This window comes from Hyperolius riggenbachi, chromosome 8 (genome assembly GCF_040937935.1).
Source record: "Hyperolius riggenbachi isolate aHypRig1 chromosome 8, aHypRig1.pri, whole genome shotgun sequence".
NCBI lineage: Eukaryota > Metazoa > Chordata > Amphibia > Anura > Hyperoliidae > Hyperolius > Hyperolius riggenbachi.
This window is the reverse complement of record NC_090653.1, coordinates 52,543,983-52,563,976: the sequence shown is the minus strand read 5'-3', so window position 1 is coordinate 52,563,976 and position 19,994 is coordinate 52,543,983. Positions and strand designations below refer to the sequence as shown.

At 45.0% G+C, this 19,994-nt stretch overlaps 1 protein-coding gene across 5 annotated transcripts in view; it reads left to right on the top strand.

Moving 5' to 3' along the window:
• Positions 1–19,994, top strand: part of DDR1 (discoidin domain receptor tyrosine kinase 1) — a 237,753-nt gene that overhangs the window by 164,810 nt on the left and 52,949 nt on the right. For all 5 annotated transcript variants that reach the window (XM_068250424.1, XM_068250423.1, XM_068250425.1 and 2 more), the window contains 2 exons: positions 11,702–11,823; positions 12,504–12,606. In XM_068250424.1, coding sequence (XP_068106525.1) covers positions 11,702–11,823; positions 12,504–12,606 — 225 coding nt within the window. The remainder of the gene's footprint in view (positions 1–11,701; positions 11,824–12,503; positions 12,607–19,994) is intronic.

Genomic DNA, 19,994 nt, shown 5'->3' with positions numbered 1-19,994 from the left:
TAGCGATGGTTACAGACGGCCAATGTACAACAATGCTTGTGCATTTTTAAAGACTGTCATGACAGATCACATCAGATTGTTCAGTGTCGTGTGTACAGATCTTTGAACAAGCTTCCCCCTGCAACCTTTTTCATTTAACAATCCTATCATTGGCAGTCTTTTTGTAGCCTATTGCTGTTGTCCACATCCCATCACTAAAGATTTTTAGTGTAAAGATTAAGGGAACTTCATTCATTTGCAGTTTCCAGTGATTTAGTCTTGCAGTGGGTACTTACAAGATAAGACACAGAACATTTCTATTGCGCTTTTCTCCTGGTGGACTCAAAGCACCTGAGCTGTAGCCACTAGGGGGTGCTCTATAGGAAGCAGCAGTGTTAGGAAGTCTTGCCCAACAAATGTTGCCACTCTTGTCTGCCAGGTTGTGTAATGCTGAATACTCACCTGATGATGGATCTGGGAACCTCACAGTGACACCTCCCGACGTACGAGGTTCCCCGATCCATCTACCTGCCCGCGGGAACACGTGGCGGCACACAACTGATGCGAATGAGAGTTCTATATATCACAGAGGCGCTATGCTAGGAAGCAGATTGTATGAGTTATATGCTCCATTGTATTGCCTGAAGAAGTGGGATAAACCCACGAAACGTATTGCAACCTTTTCGGAGTGTGTAAATACATTTTGTTGTTGTTTATACCAAACAACTTTCTTGTGTCTGCATTGAAGGGGTAAGTCCATCACTACCCACCTCATTTTAAACGTTTGAAAGTATTGTTTTACTCTTTTGGCACCTCTGTGCTGCTTCACGGCGAATGAGAGCTCAAACGATCGTGGAACTTTGCGCAGGAGTCGTCGGGGATCTTAAAGATCCGATCCTCCGTAACGGTCGTTATCACCACTTGTCGCAAAGCGCCATTCGCCTAATCGTGCACGTGTACCCACATCAAGAGATTGTGGAAACTATTGCTTGTTGCTCAACTAAAAAAAATTGCCGATTGTCGGAAGAATCGCGGACAAAATCGCGAGTTGGGTTTGTGAAATGCTTGTGATGTACAGCTTTATTCAAAGCACTAAGGTTTTTTTAGTTTGTTTTAGCAAAACCAAAATTTCTCTGTTAGTGCCCAAATGTTGTACATAGAAAGACTGAAACTATGATTACTTTGTGTACAGGTCTAAATGAGGAACTGTAGTGGAAATAACTTAGTGAATAAACACGCTGATTTATGTATGTATTTATTTTGCAATATTCATTTATAAATTATTTACTCATTTAAAGTGGATCCGAGATGAACTTTTACTCATTGCATAATTGTGTTCCTTTCCTATTGTTTATAGGGCATTCCTCAAGCCAAATACTTTTTTGTTTTTGTTTTAATACTCTAATTCCCTATAAACTAAATAAGCCATGCCCACAGGTTTTCAGAGAGCCAAGGCACTTTCAGACAGTAGCAAGGGCTCATGGGAGCTCAGTCTGGGCAGGAGGAGGGGGAGGTATTACTAGCCAGAGATTTCAGAGGCAGAGGGGAGGAGGAAGGGGGATTAGTTTTCTTTGCTCAAGATGCAGATAAGCCTGCCTCTGTGTAATGTTTACAAACAACATGGCTGCTGTCATTGTATCACAGGAAGAAATATTCTTATCCTATTAAAGCTTTTTGCAGCTAGATTTGCTGTGTAGACTAACTAAACTTTAGATAAGATATATAGACAAGTTACTTGTTAAAGTTAGTTTTTCATCTCAGATCCGCTTTAGGCTGCTGACACACAGGGACGTTACAGGCGCACTTTAGTGCAGCCTGTAACGCTCCCCCAACGCACAGCAATGTAACACAAGTGGGCTGTTCACACTGCCCACGTTGCGTTACATGTAATGCTGCACGTTCTCCCAAAAGTGCAGCATGCTACGGCGTTACAGCGGCTTAAGTTAGACTGTTAGACTGTTTGCACATGCTCAGTCATGTTGGGGAGGAGCGGAGAGCGGCCAGGCACATGGCTAATTAATATTCACTGCACGTTGTGAGGTGCAGTGTTTACTTCCTGGTGCGGCTGCTCTGTGCGGCGATTGGCCGGCGGGACCACGTGATGCTGCATGCGTCCAAGAGTACGCATCACGGCATCACGGACGCCAGAGTGAGCTGCACAACGCGGCTCACTCTGACGTCCACATCAGAGAGCACCAGGCCTTGCGTTAGGTGCACGTTATGCGACCTTAACGTAGCACCTAACGCAACGTCTTGGTGTGCAAGTAGCCTTAAATTATTTGCCCATTGTAAAAATATTTCCTCTTCCCGATTTACTGTCTGAAATGTGGTGGTGACATCTTTAGTTCTGCCAGGTAATCTGTACAGAATGTTTGTTACTCAGAGTTCTATGCAGAGAGGGAGACAGTTTGGCAGTTAGAAACATCCATTATTTCCCACAATGCAATGAGGTTCACAGACAGCAAACTGTCACACTGTGGGAGGGGTTTCACCATGCTATCAGCCATACAGACATCCCTGATGATCTATTCGAGAAAATGTAAAGATTTTTTTGTGGGAAAGGGGGTATCGGCTACAGATTGGGATGAGGTTCAATCCTGGGTTAAAGTGCCTCTTTAAGAAGCTTTTGCAAGCATTTATTCCTGCATGTTTTGGAATTATGGAGATATCTTTCACTTCCTCCTTCAGTGACACCCAGGCCTCACAGCAAAGTCCCTGGTGTCACTCAAAAAGGAAGTGACAGGAATATTTGCATCAGGCACACAGACAGAAATAAGAACCAGAAATGTTCACCTCCCCTACACATACAAGTGTACTCTAAACATTGGAACCACTATCATGTGATTCTCTGATGAGGGGATGTGATGCCTCGTACATGTGAAACAATTTTTGATGAAGACATTGCAGACCAATCGTATCTGACTTGTGTGCTGCTGCATCCCGACGTAGTTCAGCGATCCTCCACAGCAGAACTCTAAACGACTAATGCATGGCATGTGTACACTTCATAACGCAAATAACACTTTACTCATTCCCACTATTATTATTTGCCATTTATAGGTCGCAGCCCTTTGTTTATTTGGGGTTTGCCAAACGTGAACCAGAATATAATAAACCAATATTAATCGACCATAAACCTAACATGAAGGGCTTAAAGTGTACCAGAGACCTCGTAAAGTAAAGATTTGATATATAACCGGGGCTTCCTCCCGTCCCATAAACACATCTGTGTCCCTCGCCCTCCTCCCGTGGTCTGCCGTTTAGCCGCGATCAGCCAACTTAACTGACTAAGTCGCGTCCAGTCTGGGTCTTACGCACATGCACAGTAGACCCTGACTGACACGACTGAGCCAGTTACCGGGGTTGATTGCGGCTGAACGGTAGACCGCGGGAGGGCGGCGAGGGACTCAGACGTGTTTATGGGACGGGAAGAAGCCTCGGGTAGGTATCAAATCTTTACTTTACGAGGTCTCTGGTTTTCCTTTAAGTCACATGTTTCAAGCAACAACCATAAAACTCACCATCACGATCCTAACACTTCAGTGGGAGACTTTGCCCAAGACCTTAGCCTTCAGTAAGTATAAGCTCTCAACAAAACACCAAGCAATAAGTGAATGGAAAAAAAATCATAAAAATGTGGAGAATGGGATCTTTTCTACTGCTGCATCGCAATTGTACAAGCCTCAATTTCTACTCGCCGTGTCTGCGACGGGAAGCCATCGGGAACGTGATCGAGAATCAGCCTCCCTGTTGATTGCATTCGGAAAAAATGAAGCGTTTGGAAAATGAGCACTGCGATTGGGTGGGGGTGGGTGGGAGTTGCTCCTAAGTTCAGAACTCTGTGCCACTTGGCAGATAGGAGAAGGATGTGAGGTAACAAAGTGGACCTGAACTCAGGACAGGACAGATAACTATGTTTTGAGTTAAAGGGACTCCGGGCACCTCTCAAGGGCATGCCTTTAAGACTCTGACCAGTACTGCAAAGTACTTAAAGATGCATACCTTTCTGTAGCTTGTGCTCTCCGCTTTCATTTGATGCCTAAATCGCCGTTCTACACCAAATCATTTTCGTTCGATTTCAGTTTAATGATCGCGGCTGCCATCTTGGCTATGTTATAACTTCCGGGTCACCCTCTGTCTTCTCTGTTAGAGAAGTGCATCACTGAATTAAGTAGGAAGAGGAAGTGACACGCATGGCCATTGCAAGAGGCTCCTCCAGAGGAGTCATAGCACGACTTTGTTGGAAGTCGTCTGGCTTAAAGGCATGTCCATGAGAGGTGCTCTGGGTCCCTTTAAGCAGTGTTTGAGTCCCACACCTGTTTCAGTGTTTGACTCATACAACAAGCATGCAGCTGGAGGGGGATGTCAGTGATGACCCTGATCTGCATAGTCACCTCAGGCGAGGAATCAGATTGGCTACTGTGAGAAACTGCTCCAGTTTTAGCATCAGCTTCCTTTGTTTCACTTTTTATACATTAGCTGAATGATATCTCATTAGAAATGCTTCATCACGCTGTATTCCACTAACAAGTGCCAGTCTGTATTCAGTCTGCGTTGTGCACTGTCTGCGGTAATTCTTCACATTCCAGTCTGTGTGATCCCACTGCGGTCCCACCCTGATCAATCTGCTTATTGTGGCCAATCTGCTCACATGCAGTGCCCGGAATTCATATTCCTGTTAACCGTTAAAGCATTATTCCAGTGTGCCACCTGAAATAATTACAGACTGGCCACGATCTCACAGTGACACCAATAGGAGTACTGTACTGTGCATTATTTCATTTTGTCACCTGTAGGACTGCTAAACTGTGCATTATATCACTGTAACACCTGTAAAAAAAAAAAGACAAACACTTTTATATAGTGGGTTTCTCCTGGCGGACTCAAAGCGCCAGAGCTGCAGCCACTAGGACGGATAGGCAGTAGCAGTGTTAGGGAGACTTGCCTAAGGTCTCCTGCTGAATAGGTGCTGGCTTACTGAACAGGCAGAGCCAAGATGCGAACCCTCCTGTGTCAGAGGCAGAGCCCTTAACCATTACACTATCCAGCCACTGTAGGACTACTGTATTGTGTAATCTCACTGTGTCACCTGTAGGACTACTGTACTGTTCATTATATCACTGTGCAGTGTTCTCCCCAGAAATATTTTCCAGCCGGGTGGCATGGAAAAGTAGCCGGGTGGTGAAGTAAGGTCACGATGCTTGCTACTGGGTTGTCTGGCGATCAGCAAAGAGCTGGAAAATCCCCTGAAAAGCAGTCCAGTGTGAATGGGGCCTTAGTGCCATAGCCCCATCATCACATATATGACTCTGACAATGACCAGACATCATTCACCACGCATGCTATGTACATGACTCCTGCTGCTGTACACACACTAGGAGGAGGAGAACAGTGCGGACTAAAGCTGATCACACAGGCAGACACCAGGGGTGGTGAGAACCCCAGAGGGGAATTTAGCAAAAACAAGGCTAACTTAATTTGTGAGCATACAAGTTAGATTTTCTTTATAATGCTTAGTACATACAATGCAATTTTCATTCAGATTGGTGTTCAAATTGATTATTTCCGACAGGTCTGATCTGATTTTTGATTGTTTTTCTGATCGATTTTGTATAGAAGTGATCAGAACAACGAGTGGAAATCAGATTGGACCTGTCAGAAATAATCAAATTGACTGTTAATCTGACAGAAAATTGCATCGTTGTGTACTAAGCATAACAGCTGAGACAAGACAGCTAAACTAAACATTTAGCCATTCATGTGCAGATTGCGAAAGCTGGATGTTGCAACGATATAACTGAACAATCAGAGAAAGACATTTGGTAGTTTGTGATAAAGTGCAGGGACAGCAGTGTTATGTGTATGTAGTGAGACAGGAGCCAGAGTGAATGCCAAGTACCAGGCTCCTCTTGCAGCTGGCTGTAAAATGCTTATTTATCATGACATCTTTTGCAGTGTTTAATGGGGTATATTCCGAATGTGTTGTGAATTCTTAATGCTTGAACTAATTTAGAGTAAATAAACTTTTTGATGTGTTAATGAGTCCACGCTTTAAAGCTTATTTGATGAATGAAAGGGGGATAGGGGGCCTTGTACTTCTGCACTGATAAGGAGAGGAGGAGGAGGGGAGCTTCTGCCCACTGCAGTGGCCGGGGAGATAAATGATTTACCAGAAGGAATTCAAGACCTTTCTGCTCCTTCTGTGTACGGCCGCTCACCAGCTCCTTCATAGTTCCCGCAGTTCCGGCTCATCCGCGCTGTGCTCAGTTCTTGTGCTTTCCCCGCCCCTCCACCACGCTGATAGGAAAGAGGGGAGGAGGAGGGGGGGGGAGGCTGCAAACTGCTCTGACAGAGCGCTGCTGTGTTAATGTGAACATCAAAAAGTTTCAGCCTTGCAAAAGGCTATGTAAATAATCCGGGTGGTCAAATGAATTACCTGGGCGGCTAAATGATTCACCCGGGCGGCGCGCCCACTTGAAAGGCTCTGGGGAGATCACTGCTGTGTCTGTCACCTGTAGGACTGCTGAACTGTGCATTATCTCACTGTGTCAACTGTAGGACTGCTAAACCGTGCATCATCTCACTGTGTCAATTTGAAAAACATCACACCCATACTGGCCAATCAGCACTCACCAGCCAGAGAGGACCTAATGGGGAACTGCATGGATTATTGAGCTGTGCATTATCTCACTGTGTCACCTGTAGGACTACTAAACTATGCATTATCTCACTGTGTCACCTGTAGGACTACTAAAATATGCATTATCTCACTGTGTCACCTGTAGGACTACTAAAATATGCATTATCTCACTGTGTCACCTGTAGGACTACTAAACTATGCATTATCTTACTGTGTCACCTGTAGGACTACTAAACTATGCATTATCTCACCTGTAGAATACTAAACAGAGTGGCCCATATAAGAAACAGACTGTGCATCATTTTGCCGTACCATCTGTTTGGGAATCAGAGTGAGCATTATATATAATTTCACTTGGGGTTGATACATGAAGCTGCGGTAATATTGCTGTGTGCAGACCGTGCTCGACAATACTACTGTTAATACAGTAGTGGTAGCAGGTTACCCCGAGTTACACTGTTAGCAAGACCCACAGTACTTGAGTAGCGTGAGCGTTGCTATGGTAATGTACATTAGTAACATTGTTACTGTAGCAATGACCGTGGGTTGCACTATTAACGTGACTTGAGGTAGCCTGCTGCCGGTAGTAACAGTAATTTTGCTTTATCCCTCTATGCCAGCAGTTTCAGAATCCGACTGTGTTATTACACTGTGGGCTGTATTATTATACTGCGGGGTGTTTTCAATTAATACCGGCAATATTTATGTGCACAAATAGATTTTAATGGGAAATGAGGGCCTGTTTCCACTGTCGCGGAAACGGCCGCGAATCCGCAGAGTTTCCCCGCAGGCAAATCACGCGGGGAAACTCTGCCATAGGGGATAACTGCGCCGCCGGCCAAATCGCTTGCAGTAGCGATTCGGCTGGAACCCCCTACAGAATTTGCGGCGGAGGCTGCGATTCCCATAGCCGTGCATGGCACGGCTCATGGGATTCGCCTGCGATCCCGCCCACCCGCTCAGTGCCGGCGTGCGTCTACGAGACGCACGCCGCACTAGTGGAAACGAGCCCTTTGAGTGATGAAATTTGCACGCTAAAATCGATTAGTGTATGGTTGCCTTAAGTAAAGAAGGGTAATTCATTATATAAGTTTTGTGAATTAGCACGTAGTCAGCTGTATGGGCATCAAAGAATCTATTATCCCGCTGTCTTCTCTATGAGTTTCTTAATTTATGCATAACACGTCACCTGACTGCAATGTCCCGCTGTGTTTCTTGTATCAATGTGTGTTGTCTCACTGTACCACCTATGCACCAGGCTATGCTTGATCTCACTGCGTCAAACATACCAGACAGTGCATTAATTTACCTTTTTATCTAAATAATTATGAGACTGGGCATTATCTCACTGAGCCACCTTGTATGCGAACATTTGACATAATATTATTTTCCTGTGTTATACTTTTATGAGAATGACAGATTTGGCATTACCTCACTGAAACCAATTTAAGTATTTTTTAACATACTTGGCATTTTCTCACTGGGTCACTTGCATGCATGTGTGAGACTGCATTACGTTAAAGAAAATTCAAACAAATAAAGCAGAAAAAAAACGTTCTCAGCTCAAGTGCTTAACTGTGCGAATTTGTAAGTTTGATTCATCCAGTTGGTTTGGACTCTGACTGAATAAAAGTAAACGGATCCCAGTCTGATTCATCTTGGCTGTTGCAGGGCTCATCTTATTCCCATAAGGATTACAATAACCCGCTGTGATTGTGTGAATGCGGGCGCAGTGATTCAGCTCATTGTGCCTGAAGCAAGGCCTGATGTAGGCGCCAAGATACCACATGAGTTGGTGGTTTGGCTGCACAGCTCTATTGGTATAGTTCTATATTGTGCCCTCTGCATTTGAAATCTCTTATTTGTTTCTTGCGGATTCAGGCTGTACCATGAGGCTGTGCATTATCTCACTTTGTCACCTCTATGGGGACCAGTTTGGGCATTATTTCACTGTTTACCTGCATGAGCCTGTCTGTGCATTATCTCACTGTGTCACCTCTATGGGTATAAGGCTGTGCATTATCTCACTGTGTCCCCTTTATGGGTATATCAGGCTGTGCATTCTCTCACTGTGTCACCTCTATGGGTATTATGCTGTGCATTATCTCACTGTGTCACCTCTATGGGTATCTGGCTGTGCATTATCTCACTGTGTCACCTCTATGGGTATCAGGCTGTGCATTATCTCACTGTGTCACCTCTATGGGTATCAGGCTGTGCATTATCTCACTGTGTCACCTTTATGGGTATCAGGCTGTGCATTATCTCACTGTGTCACCTCTATGGGTATCAGGCTGTTCATTATCTCACTGTGTCGCCTCTGTGGGTATCGGGCTGTGCATTATCTCACTGTGTCACCTCTATGGGTATCAGGCTGTTCATTATCTCACTGTTTCGCCTCTGTGGGTATCGGGCTGTGCATTTTCTCACTGTGTCACCTCTATGGGTATCAGGCTGTGCATTATCTCACTGTGTCATCTGCAGGAGTACTATGCTTGGTACACACGATACAATTTTCGGACAGATTTACTGTTAGATCGACTATTTCCAACTGGTCCAATCTGATTTGCGATTGATTTTTCAAAGAAGTGAACGGAAAATCGATCGGAAATCAGATTGGACCTGTTGGAAATAGTCAATCTGACACTACATTTGTCAGAAAATTGTATTGTGTGTATGTAGCATTACATTGTGCATTATTTCACTGTTCCCCTGCATGAGTCTCAGGCTGTACATTATCTCACTGTGTCATTTGTTTGACTACCAGGCTGTGCATTATCTCACTGTGTCACCTGTATGAGTATTAAGGGGCATACACATGCTGGATTCCAGTAAACGACGGGTCGTCAGACCTACCCGCGAGGTGGCCGTTCTAGTGACAGTTTCCCTGTGTGTACAGTCTGTCTGCAGGCTGATAAGGCTGGTTTTGACAGATCCGCTCAAAACCAGTCGTATCAGCCTGCCGACAGACTGTACACACAGGAAAACTGTCGCTAGATCAGCCGCCCCACGGTCGGGTCTGACGACCCGTCGTTTGAATAAATCAGGCGTGTATACTCGCCTTTAGACTACAATTTGTCTTGCTGTCATCCGTATTAACAGTGGACTTGCTGTGTCACATCTATGGGTATTAGGCTGTGCATTATCTGACTGTGAGGTGTATTCACTAAGTTGCAGTAAGCAAAATAACGTGTGTTAAGTCTTACCGCACAATGGGCTTGATTCAATAAGACAAATAGCATGCCTTATCCGAGTTAGCACGCCTTATCTGAGATAACACGCCTTATATACCTAGCATAAGCAATCGGAGTGGAGGAATTGGAGTCAGCAATTTTAGGTGCCTGGAGTCGGAGGTTTCATAAACGGAGGCATCCAAGTCGGATGATCTTTGTATCGACTCCAAAGCCCTGGTCAGACTGTAAATTATCTCACTGTGCCTCCAGTGTAAATGTCAGACTGTAGATTATCTCGCTGTGTTACTTGTGTGAATGTCAGACTGTACATTATCTCACTGTGTCACCTGTGTGAATGTCAGACTGTACATTATCTCACTGTGTCACCTGTGTGAATGTCAGACTGTACATTATCTCACTGTGTCACCTGTGTGAATGTCAGACTGTACATTATCTTGCTGTGCCTCCTGCGGGAGTGTCCGACTGTATATTATCTCACTGTGTTACTTGTGTAAATTGATAAATTGGTTCAAAGCTGTGCAGAACGGTTTGAATAAGGACAACAACTTTCTATATTGGTATGAGACTGATGATATTTGAACTTTTCTCAGCCATTATAGCTGAACTTGTGACCTAAGAATTTACGATACCTCTGTGTCAGTCCAACTCCCAGGTATGTGAGCAGGGAGTAAACAAGGATCCTGATCTTAGCTTACAACCTCTAACCCCAGGTCGATGGTCTGTGTGAATTAAGGCATCTTAATGACATGTATTTATGCTTGAAAAAATATCTGTTTTCCCTTTTGATGTTGCATGTATATAAGCTGTCTGTACCACCAGTTTGCAAACTAACAGGATATAAGCCAGACGAAGGCTGCAAGGCCGAAAGCTTGCTTATTTTTGTTAATTTTTAGTTAGCCAATAAATGGTATCATCCTGATATAAAACTTCTTGCTTTTACTTGTGTAAATGTCAGACATTAAATTATCTAACTGTGTGACCTGTGTGAATTTCAGACTATACATTATCTCACTGTGTCATCTGTATGAATGTCAGACTGTACATGATCTCACTGTGTCACCTGTATGAATGTCAGACTGTACATGATCTCACTGTGTCACCTGTATGAATGTCAGACTGTACATGATCTCACTGTGTCACCTGTATGAATGTCAGACTGTACATGATCTCACTGTGTCACCTGTATGAATGTCAGACTGTACATGATCTCACTGTGTCACCTGTATGAATGTCAGACTGTACATGATCTCACTGTGTCACCTGTATGAATGTCAGACTGTACATGATCTCACTGTGTCACCTGTATGAATGTCAGACTGTACATGATCTCACTGTGTCACCTGTATGAATGTCAGACTGTACATGATCTCACTGTGTCACCTGTATGAATGTCAGACTGTACATGATCTCACTGTGTCACCTGTATGAATGTCAGACTGTACATGATCTCACTGTGTCACCTGTATGAATGTCAGACTGTACATGATCTCACTGTGTCACCTGAGAGAGTGTCAGATGTGGCGTTATCTCACTTTGTCACCAAGCTTCAGTCTAGAGAGGAATCCTGGTTGTTTCTCCTGGACACATGCTGTGATGTACTTTATTATGCTAGGTACACACCATACAATTTTCTGTTATATTTACCTGCCAGATAGATTTTTTTTCCAACATGTTGGAAAAAATCTATCAGGTAAATCTAACAGAAAATTGTTTGGTGTGTACCTAGCAGCCTTTGATGAATTGATGCCGTGCTAGGTACACATCACACGATTTTCTGGAAAATCTAACAAAAAAATTATATGGTGTGTACCTAGCATTAGATTGTACAAAGCATCTACTTGTTCTTTTATACTGTCTAATACAATGTATGTATTGTTTTATTTTGCAGCAAGGAATATGAAGGTCTATTTCATGAGTCACCACTGACACTGAAGATGGGATCGAGGACTCTGGCGCTGTGTATGCTGCTTGGCATTTGCCTGGCAGAACCTGATGCTCATTTTGATCCACGTAAGTTTGAAAAATTTGAAAATGAACTTGCCGTATATTCTTGCAAAATGACAGATGCTTTAGACTTACATGGAAAAGTAACGGTAGTTTATAACAGCATTGTGTTTCAAAACGCATTGTGTAGCATTCATTTTTTTTTTTTACACACCGCTTTTTTCGAACTATAAGACGGAGCCTATAAGAGTGACCATAAGATGCACCTAGGTTCAGAGGACAAAACCAGGGAAAAATATATGCTAAACCTGGTGCATCCATGGTGAAGAGGCATCTTATGGATTATGCCCCCTTAGTACCTCATACCCCCTTTACCTCTTGTGTCTCCCTGTGTCCTTCTCTGTCCCCCTTGTTTCCTCATGTGACTGCCTCTGTCCCCCTTGTGTCCTCCTCTATGCCCCTTTGTGTCCCCCTTGTGTCCTCCTCTATGCCCCTTTGTGTCCCCCTTGTGTCCTCCCCTATGCACCTTCGAGGTTCACATTGGCAAGGCGTTCCCAAGTCAGGAACTCCCTACATTTGGACTATAAGACTCCGTGACTTTTTTCCCTACTTTTGGAGGAGAAAAAGTGAGTCTTATAGATCAAAAAATACAGGTACCGGTAAGTAGAATTTCCCTTTTTATTGTTTTTTTTAAATGAGGGGTCATTTTGTTTGCTGAGAATTGACGGTATTTTCCTGAATTCCAGATTCTTGCCGCTATGCGCTGGGCATGCAGGACAGAACCATCCCAGATGAGGACATAACAGCATCCAGCGCCTGGTCCGATTCCACTGAAGCCAAACATGGCAGGTGAGACACGCCTTCTATAGTCGCTGTAAAAGGTCTGCCGTAGGCAAAGTGTACATCTGAGAGAGTTTTATGTCCCCTTCTGAGGGTATTTCCCCCTTAGGTAGGCCGGTTCCCCAGATTCTTGAGGCCAGCGTGTTATTTTTCCATAGCAGCTCTGTGCCGTCCGGTCATCCCTGGTAGCAGTGCTGTTCTGGGAATGCCGTTATGCAGGCTCTGTCTCTCGCTCTCTTGGTGTCTATAGAAAGAAATGGTTTGCAGGGGCTTCTGTGAAAGAGTATGAAGGTTCTGCTGACATCAGGGCAGCCAAGGAAGAAATAGAGGCCATAAAGAGGCACTATAGGGAAAATAACATAATGAATAAATTGCTTATTTTTTACAATATTCATCAATAAATTACTTAGTGGTTTCCCATTGTAAAACCTTTCCTATCCCTGATTTACATTCTGAAATGTATCACAGGTGGTGACATCTTTAGTTCTGCCAGGTGATCTCTACAGAATGCTCGTTACTGAGAGTTCTATGCACAGAGGGATACACTGGTTACTTGGCAGTTGGAAAAAAAAACGTTATTTCCAACAATGCAACGAGATTCACAGAAAGCAAACTGTCAGGGCCATGGCCATGACATCACACTGTGGGAGGGGTTTCACCACAATATCAGCCATACTGACCCCTCTGATGATCTATTTGAGAAAAGGTAAAGCTTTCTCATGGGAAAGGGGGCATCAACTACTGATTGGGATGAAGTTAATCCTTGGTTACAGTTCCTCTTTAAAGCGGACCTGAACTCAAAACTCCCCTCTGCTCTAAAAGAGACACAACAGCATAATAACCTTTTAACAAAAAAACATGTATTTGTTACAGCTGATACAAATCCTGAAATAAATCTGCACTGTTACTTCTTCCTGATTCATGGAAGCAGACATATTATTTACAGCCTGTGCTTTCAAATGGGCTTATCTGCTTATCTACCATAGGCAGTCATGTGACACAGGGGGAGTGGTCAAATTACAACATAGTGATTAGACACAAATGAAGGGGAATTACATAGGCTAAACGCTTTAACTCCCTTGGCGGTACGCAGTTTCCGACGCTGCGTCCGCCAGGAGGTTTTTTGCCCCCCCAATTTTTTTTGAATGCTTTAGCTAGCGTTTCGCTAGCTAAGCGTGTGTATTAGGTTGCTCCGGTCCCCCCCCCCCCATGCCCGCCGATTGCCGCCGGCTATACATAACTCGCCACGATCCCACGCAAAGCGCAGTTTCCTGATCGGCTTCCGGCGTTGCCATGGCGACGATTGGAGATGACGTCATAACGTCAGCCACAATCCCGCTCGCCGTCATCGCGAAGCCTGGAGCCGATTGTTCGGCTGCGCCTGCGTGGGAGCGCTGGGGGGTACGTATACCGGCGGCTATTACGGGCGATCGCGGGGGACCGGAGCAACTTTGTTCATACGCTTAGCTAGCGAACCGCTAGCTAAAGCAAATCGCACCATTTTTTTTCTTTTTTTTAAGTCCTGGGGCCATGTGATCCTCCGCGGCGGCTACCCCGTATGTAGCACGGGGTTACCGCTAAGGAGGTTAAATACATTTAGGGTTCATTTCTGTTATGTTTTCCTTGTGTTCTGTGCAAGGGTTCAGGTCCACTTGTAGGTATGTAAAAAGGACAAATCACAAATAAGCTTTTGGAATAATTTGAATCTCTGCTCTGAAACTGATCAATCAAGGACGTCATGACCGGCTGTCTGTTGTACTGCCTATGCTCAGTGCCAATACATGAATACGCCTACTGATAACTGTCAGTTATAATAAGAATACTGTAGTGACACCGCCCACCTAACCCTAACACTTCCCCCCCCCCCCCCTATAGGTGCCTAACCCTATCCCCCCACCTAATGCCTAATCCTAACCCCTCTATCTAATCCCTAACCCTGGGTAAGTACCCTGAAGCCCCCAACTAGTGGCTGGATGGTGTAATGGTTAAGGGCTCTGCCTCTGACACAGGAGACCAGGGTTTGAATTTTGGCTCTGCCTGTTCAGTAAGCCAGCACCTATTCCGTAGGAGACCTTGGGCAAGACTCTGACACTGCTACTGCCTATAGAGCGCGTCCTTCTGGCTGCAGCTCTGGCGCTTTGAGTCTGACAGGAGAAAAGTGCGATATAGGTGTTTGTATTGTCTAACCCTAACTTTCCTGGTAAGTGCCTAAAACTAACCTCAAACCCCCAGCACCCAAACAACTGCTAGCTGTAGCCGATTGTCTACAAATGGCTACAACCATTGCACATTCATTGCTATGTAGTAGCTGCATTGGGTGGCCAAATCGCTGCTTGAGCGCCCAATTACTGATAATTAACACAGGCATCTATTTAATGCAGCACCTAATTTACCTGATCTGTAGAGAAAACCCACGCAAATAACATACAAGCAAAAAACATACAAACAGTGTCCTGGGCAGGATTTGAGCTGGAAACCCTGCACTGCAAGGCAAGAGTAACTGAGCCACTATGACACCAGTAACTGCACCCCACCTGATGATTATTTATGTTCCCAAAAACATACAGATAACTTCATTGGCTCCACCCTAAAATAATCCCATCTAGCCACAATGTGAAACATCGTGCCCATCCCCCAGCAGCAGCACCAACCAGTACATCTGAAAATAGCACCGCGGCTGTTTAGCATTTGGAACACCTGGCTGCCGTCATTCCTGCCCCTCTCACGCCGAACACGTTACAGATGAAACGTCCCAACTGACAGTACATGCAGGAAATAAAAAGTGATATTCACCTGTTTCCATCCACGCCTAATCAGATAAACTCAGGACTGCTGAAGATGAAAGACGCCCTTCAAGTCTAACGGTTCGGGTAATTGGATTCAGTACGGGAAAGCATCACTTCAAACAGAGGAGCTGTGGGAGGTTATAAAGATCCACATTGTGCTTCGGTCCATGTTGCCCTTCAGATGGCAGCCACATGGTACATGAAACGCGCTTTGATGAGGACTTAGAGAAAACCTGAAGCGAAAAAAACTGATGACATAATGTACTGTATGTGTAGTATCGATAATGAATAGAACATTAGTAGCAAAGAAAAGAGTGTCATATTTTTATTTTCAGTTATATAACTGTTTTTACCAACACTGCATCACTCTGTCACAGTTGCAATTTTAAAACCACATTCTGTATTTTAAGCTATTAAAGAGAGCAGAAATAATGACCCTTTGAACTTTCCTGCAGTATAACCTTATCTCAAGCTGTCTCTCACTTCTTCTCGGCTGTCCAAGTGCTTCAGAAAACAGCACTGTATTGAATCGAGAAGTTTATTTGCATAGATAACTGACGTTTTTTTTTTAACTCCTCCTGTACTGAAAAACAATATGAGACTCATATCTGTGCCACTAATGTTCTATTTCTTAGCTGTACTACACATATAATTCATTATCTCACGAGTTTATTTTTGCTTCAGGTTTCCTTTAAAGTGTGTAGACAAAATACATAAGGAAGGTTCAGGGGTGTCCTTGGGAGTTTGTGCAGGTTTCCTATGAGGCGCATCTCAAGGTTGGCAACTCCGGGAGAGAACATCAGTCCAAGAGACCAACGCTGTGATCATTAATCTGACTTTCTGAGGCAGAGAACAATAAGTTATCTTTCCTGTCCTGCCCAGAATAATAGATTGTCTTAATGCTTAATGCTTGGACAACTGACCTAAGAGGGATATGGAGGCTGCCATATTTATTTCCTTTTAAACAATACCAGTTGCCTGGCCTCCTACAGATCTTTCATGCATCAGTAGGCAAATGCAGTCAGACTTCAATCAAACATCTGAACTGCATGCTTGTTTAGGGTAGTAGCTGGATAGTGTACTGGTTAAAGAGGAACTCCAGTGAAAATAATGTAAATAAAAAAATGCTTCATTTTTATAATAATTATGTATAAATGATTTAGTCAGTGTTTGCCCATTGTAAAATAATTTAAATCCCTGATTTACATTCTGACATTTATTACATGGTGACATTTGTACTGTTGGCAGGTGATGTAGCTGCGGTTTGCTTTTTTGGCAGTTTGAAACAGCTGTAAACAGATATCTCCCACAATGCAACAAGGTTCACAGACAGGAAACTGCCAGGAGTTCCACGGTCCTCAGAGTTTCTTGTGGGAGGAGTTTCACCACAATATCAGCCATACAGCGCCCCCTGATGATCCGTTTGTGAAAAGGAATAGATTTCTCATGTAAAAGGAAGTATCCGCTACTGATTGGGATAAAGTTCAATTCTTGGTCAGAGTTTCTCTTTAAGGGCTCTGCATCTGATACATATGACCTGGGTTTGAATCTTAGCTCTTCCTGCTCAGTAAGCCAGCACCTATTCAGTAGGAGACCTTAGGCAAGACTCCCTAACACTACTACTAACTATAGAGTGTGCCCTAGTGGCTGCAGCTGTAGTGCTTTGAGTCCACCAGGAGAGAAGTGCAATATAAATGTTCTGTGTCTTGTCTATGGTTAGAAGTATACACAGGTGACTGATATTGCTCGTCGGGGATCGGGACCTGATTCCTTGCACGACATTGCTGGGCCAACACTGAGACACGTGAAATCAGCTATTTGTGCTTTGTTGCTATGCGGGGTGTGGAGGAGCAATGGAGCAGGCGGGAGCAGCGTGCAAAATAGGAATTGGCCATCGCTTGGCCAAGTTAATTTGCTGGGCAAATCGCTTGTGGAGCGGTGGACGGGGGCCACACATGGCTATTGGCTGAGGTGTGTGATCACACCTTGCTACAAGGCAACCTATCATCCGAACATACTGTGCCGCGCATGCGCCGTATGTCTATTCAGCACCCTTGTGGCTGATCTCCACACAGGCGCATGCTCACTCCCCCCACTACTGCGTCCCGGCGTGCGTGCTCCAGTGTAGTCAGCAGCTGAACGCACATACTGCGGACATATTGCCAAGTGTAAGTTTCTCTAAAGCTCCATTGGCATGAATAGAAATCGAGGCATCTTTAACACAGTTTTTGTCAAAAGTTCTCCAAGGGTTGGTAGACACTGGAGACTGAGTCACAGCAGGTAGTCGCTATTCTTAGCAACTGGCTGCTGTCAGTAGTTTCTGTCTTTGGCAACCCCATTAGATAGCAGCTAGTCGTCATGGCGACTGGGGTGCTCATGTGACATGGCCCTGAGGGCTCATTCACACTATGTGTGAGAGGATGCACTAATCACATACACCAGATCAGGTTGAACCAAGATGCCCTGTCATGCAGTGCCAGCACAGGTCCAAACCACGGCCAGCCTCTGTACAATACCAGATCCCATTAATGTACTGCCAGAGAAAAGATCTTCATGGCCTCCATGCAACCACAATAATCCATTTTGCATAAAGCAAATAAAATGGCCAATATGACTAATCTGGCAGGTTATAGTATCAGAAATATGTCACATGCATGTAAACAAAGTACCCCCTGTAGAGGAGGGTGGAGATGTTCGTTGCTGCTTTTACTTGCTGTATAATGATGGACATTGACTGTCATCTTAGATTAGGTCATTGCTGTTCTAAATTTGCAGGGTATAGGGCGAGGGTGTGTAAATTGCATCAGTGCACATAACCATAGAGCGCCCACAACCAGTGTAAGTAGGCAGAGAGCCCCTCATGTAGGTAAACAGAGAGTCCCCAGTGTAGGTAAACAGAGAGTCTCCAGTGTAGGTAGCCATAGGGCTGCCCTGTTGCTAGCCAAAAAGCCCCCCATGTAGGTAGCCAGAGAGCCCACCATGTAGGTAGCCAGAGAGCCCCCCATGTAGATAGCCAGAGAGCCCCCATGTAGGTAGCCAGAGAGCCCCCATGTAGGTAGCCAGAGAGCCCACCATGTAGGTAGCCAGAGAGCCCCCCATGTAGATAGCCAGAGAGCCCCTATATAGGTAGCCAGAGAGCCCACCATGTAGGTAGCCAGAGAGCCCCCCATGTAGATAGCCAGAGAGCCCCTATGTAGGTAGCCAGAGAGCCCCCATGTAGGTAGCCAGAGAGCCCCCCATGTAGGTACCCAGAGAGCCCCCCCCATGTAGATAGCCAGAGAGCCCCCGGGTCTAGATAGCTAGAGAGCTCGGTCAAGTAGGTAGCCAGAGAGCCCCCCATATAGGAAGCCACAGAGCCCCCGGTGTAGGTAGCCAGAGAGCCCCCTGTGTAGGTAGCCAGAGAGCCCCCCATATAGGAAGCCACAGAGCCCCCGGTGTAGGTAGCCAGAGAGCCCCCTGTGTAGGTAGCCAGAGAGCCCTCTGTGTAGGTAGCCAGAGAGACCCCAGTGAGGGTAGCGAGAGACCACCATGTAGTTGATCACTTCCTGTGATGTCATCATCGGGGGGGGGGGGGGGCGCTATCAGGGCCGGCTCTAGCTACAATGGGGCCCTGGGGCAAAAGTGACTTTGGGGCCTCCTTGACGCCCCCCCCCCCCCCCCCCCTAAGGTCCCTGAGCCGGCTGCCAGGCTCGATCCAATCCCCCCCCCCCCTCCTTGTCACACAGTATGATTAGGTGTCCATCCTATGTCATTTTTTAGGTTCCCATTATTCACCTCCTCCTTTTCCTATACAGAGATAAACACACAGCATCCCCACTGTCATGAGTTACCATAACTGGAGGGGAGGAAGGGCACCTTGGGGGGCTCCCACAGGCTCGGGGACCCCCTTTGCCTCTATGGAAATGCAAGCCCTGGGCGCTATTAACTAGAGACAGCATGGCTGTTCCTCAACTCTGTAGTATAAGCATCAGAAAGGAATATGAACTGCAGTGGAAGAGACAGCGCAGTTGATGGGAGTGATAGAACTACAGACTCTGCCACACATATCGCACATCTTCCTGCCAGAACCTGAGAAACCCCAGGCACCTCATTCTAATTTATTAACTGTCTTTAAACATCGTGCAAAAGCTGCAAAAAAACATCTGGACTCTCCTGTACTTCAAAAAAAAAGAGGCAATCTCACATCGAACAATTCTGAACACTACTTTGTCCTGAGCATGTAAATTGTCCCTAAGCTTGTCATCAACCCTATTACTAAAAAAGTCACAATAATGGTTCTTTAATCAATATTCTAAAAAGCCACTGGGGCATACCATTATTCTACAGCTGGGGAGTGAGCCTTGAGAGATAATGACACCTTCAAAGCAAAAAACACAGCGCAGGCTGTCAACTGAATCACAGAACATCTGCCCATCATGTGGATAATAAAATCTGCACATTTACCAGATACTACAGCCTTCTGCAGCTCTTCCTATCGTCTGTCTTGCACAGAGCAGAGTAATGTTTACACTGCTATAGCTGAGGTGAACTCTGACACAGGAACTGGTTGTGAGTCACTTGTATTTAGGTTTCGCGTCATATAATTGGTTATTCAAAAGATAAGAAACAAAT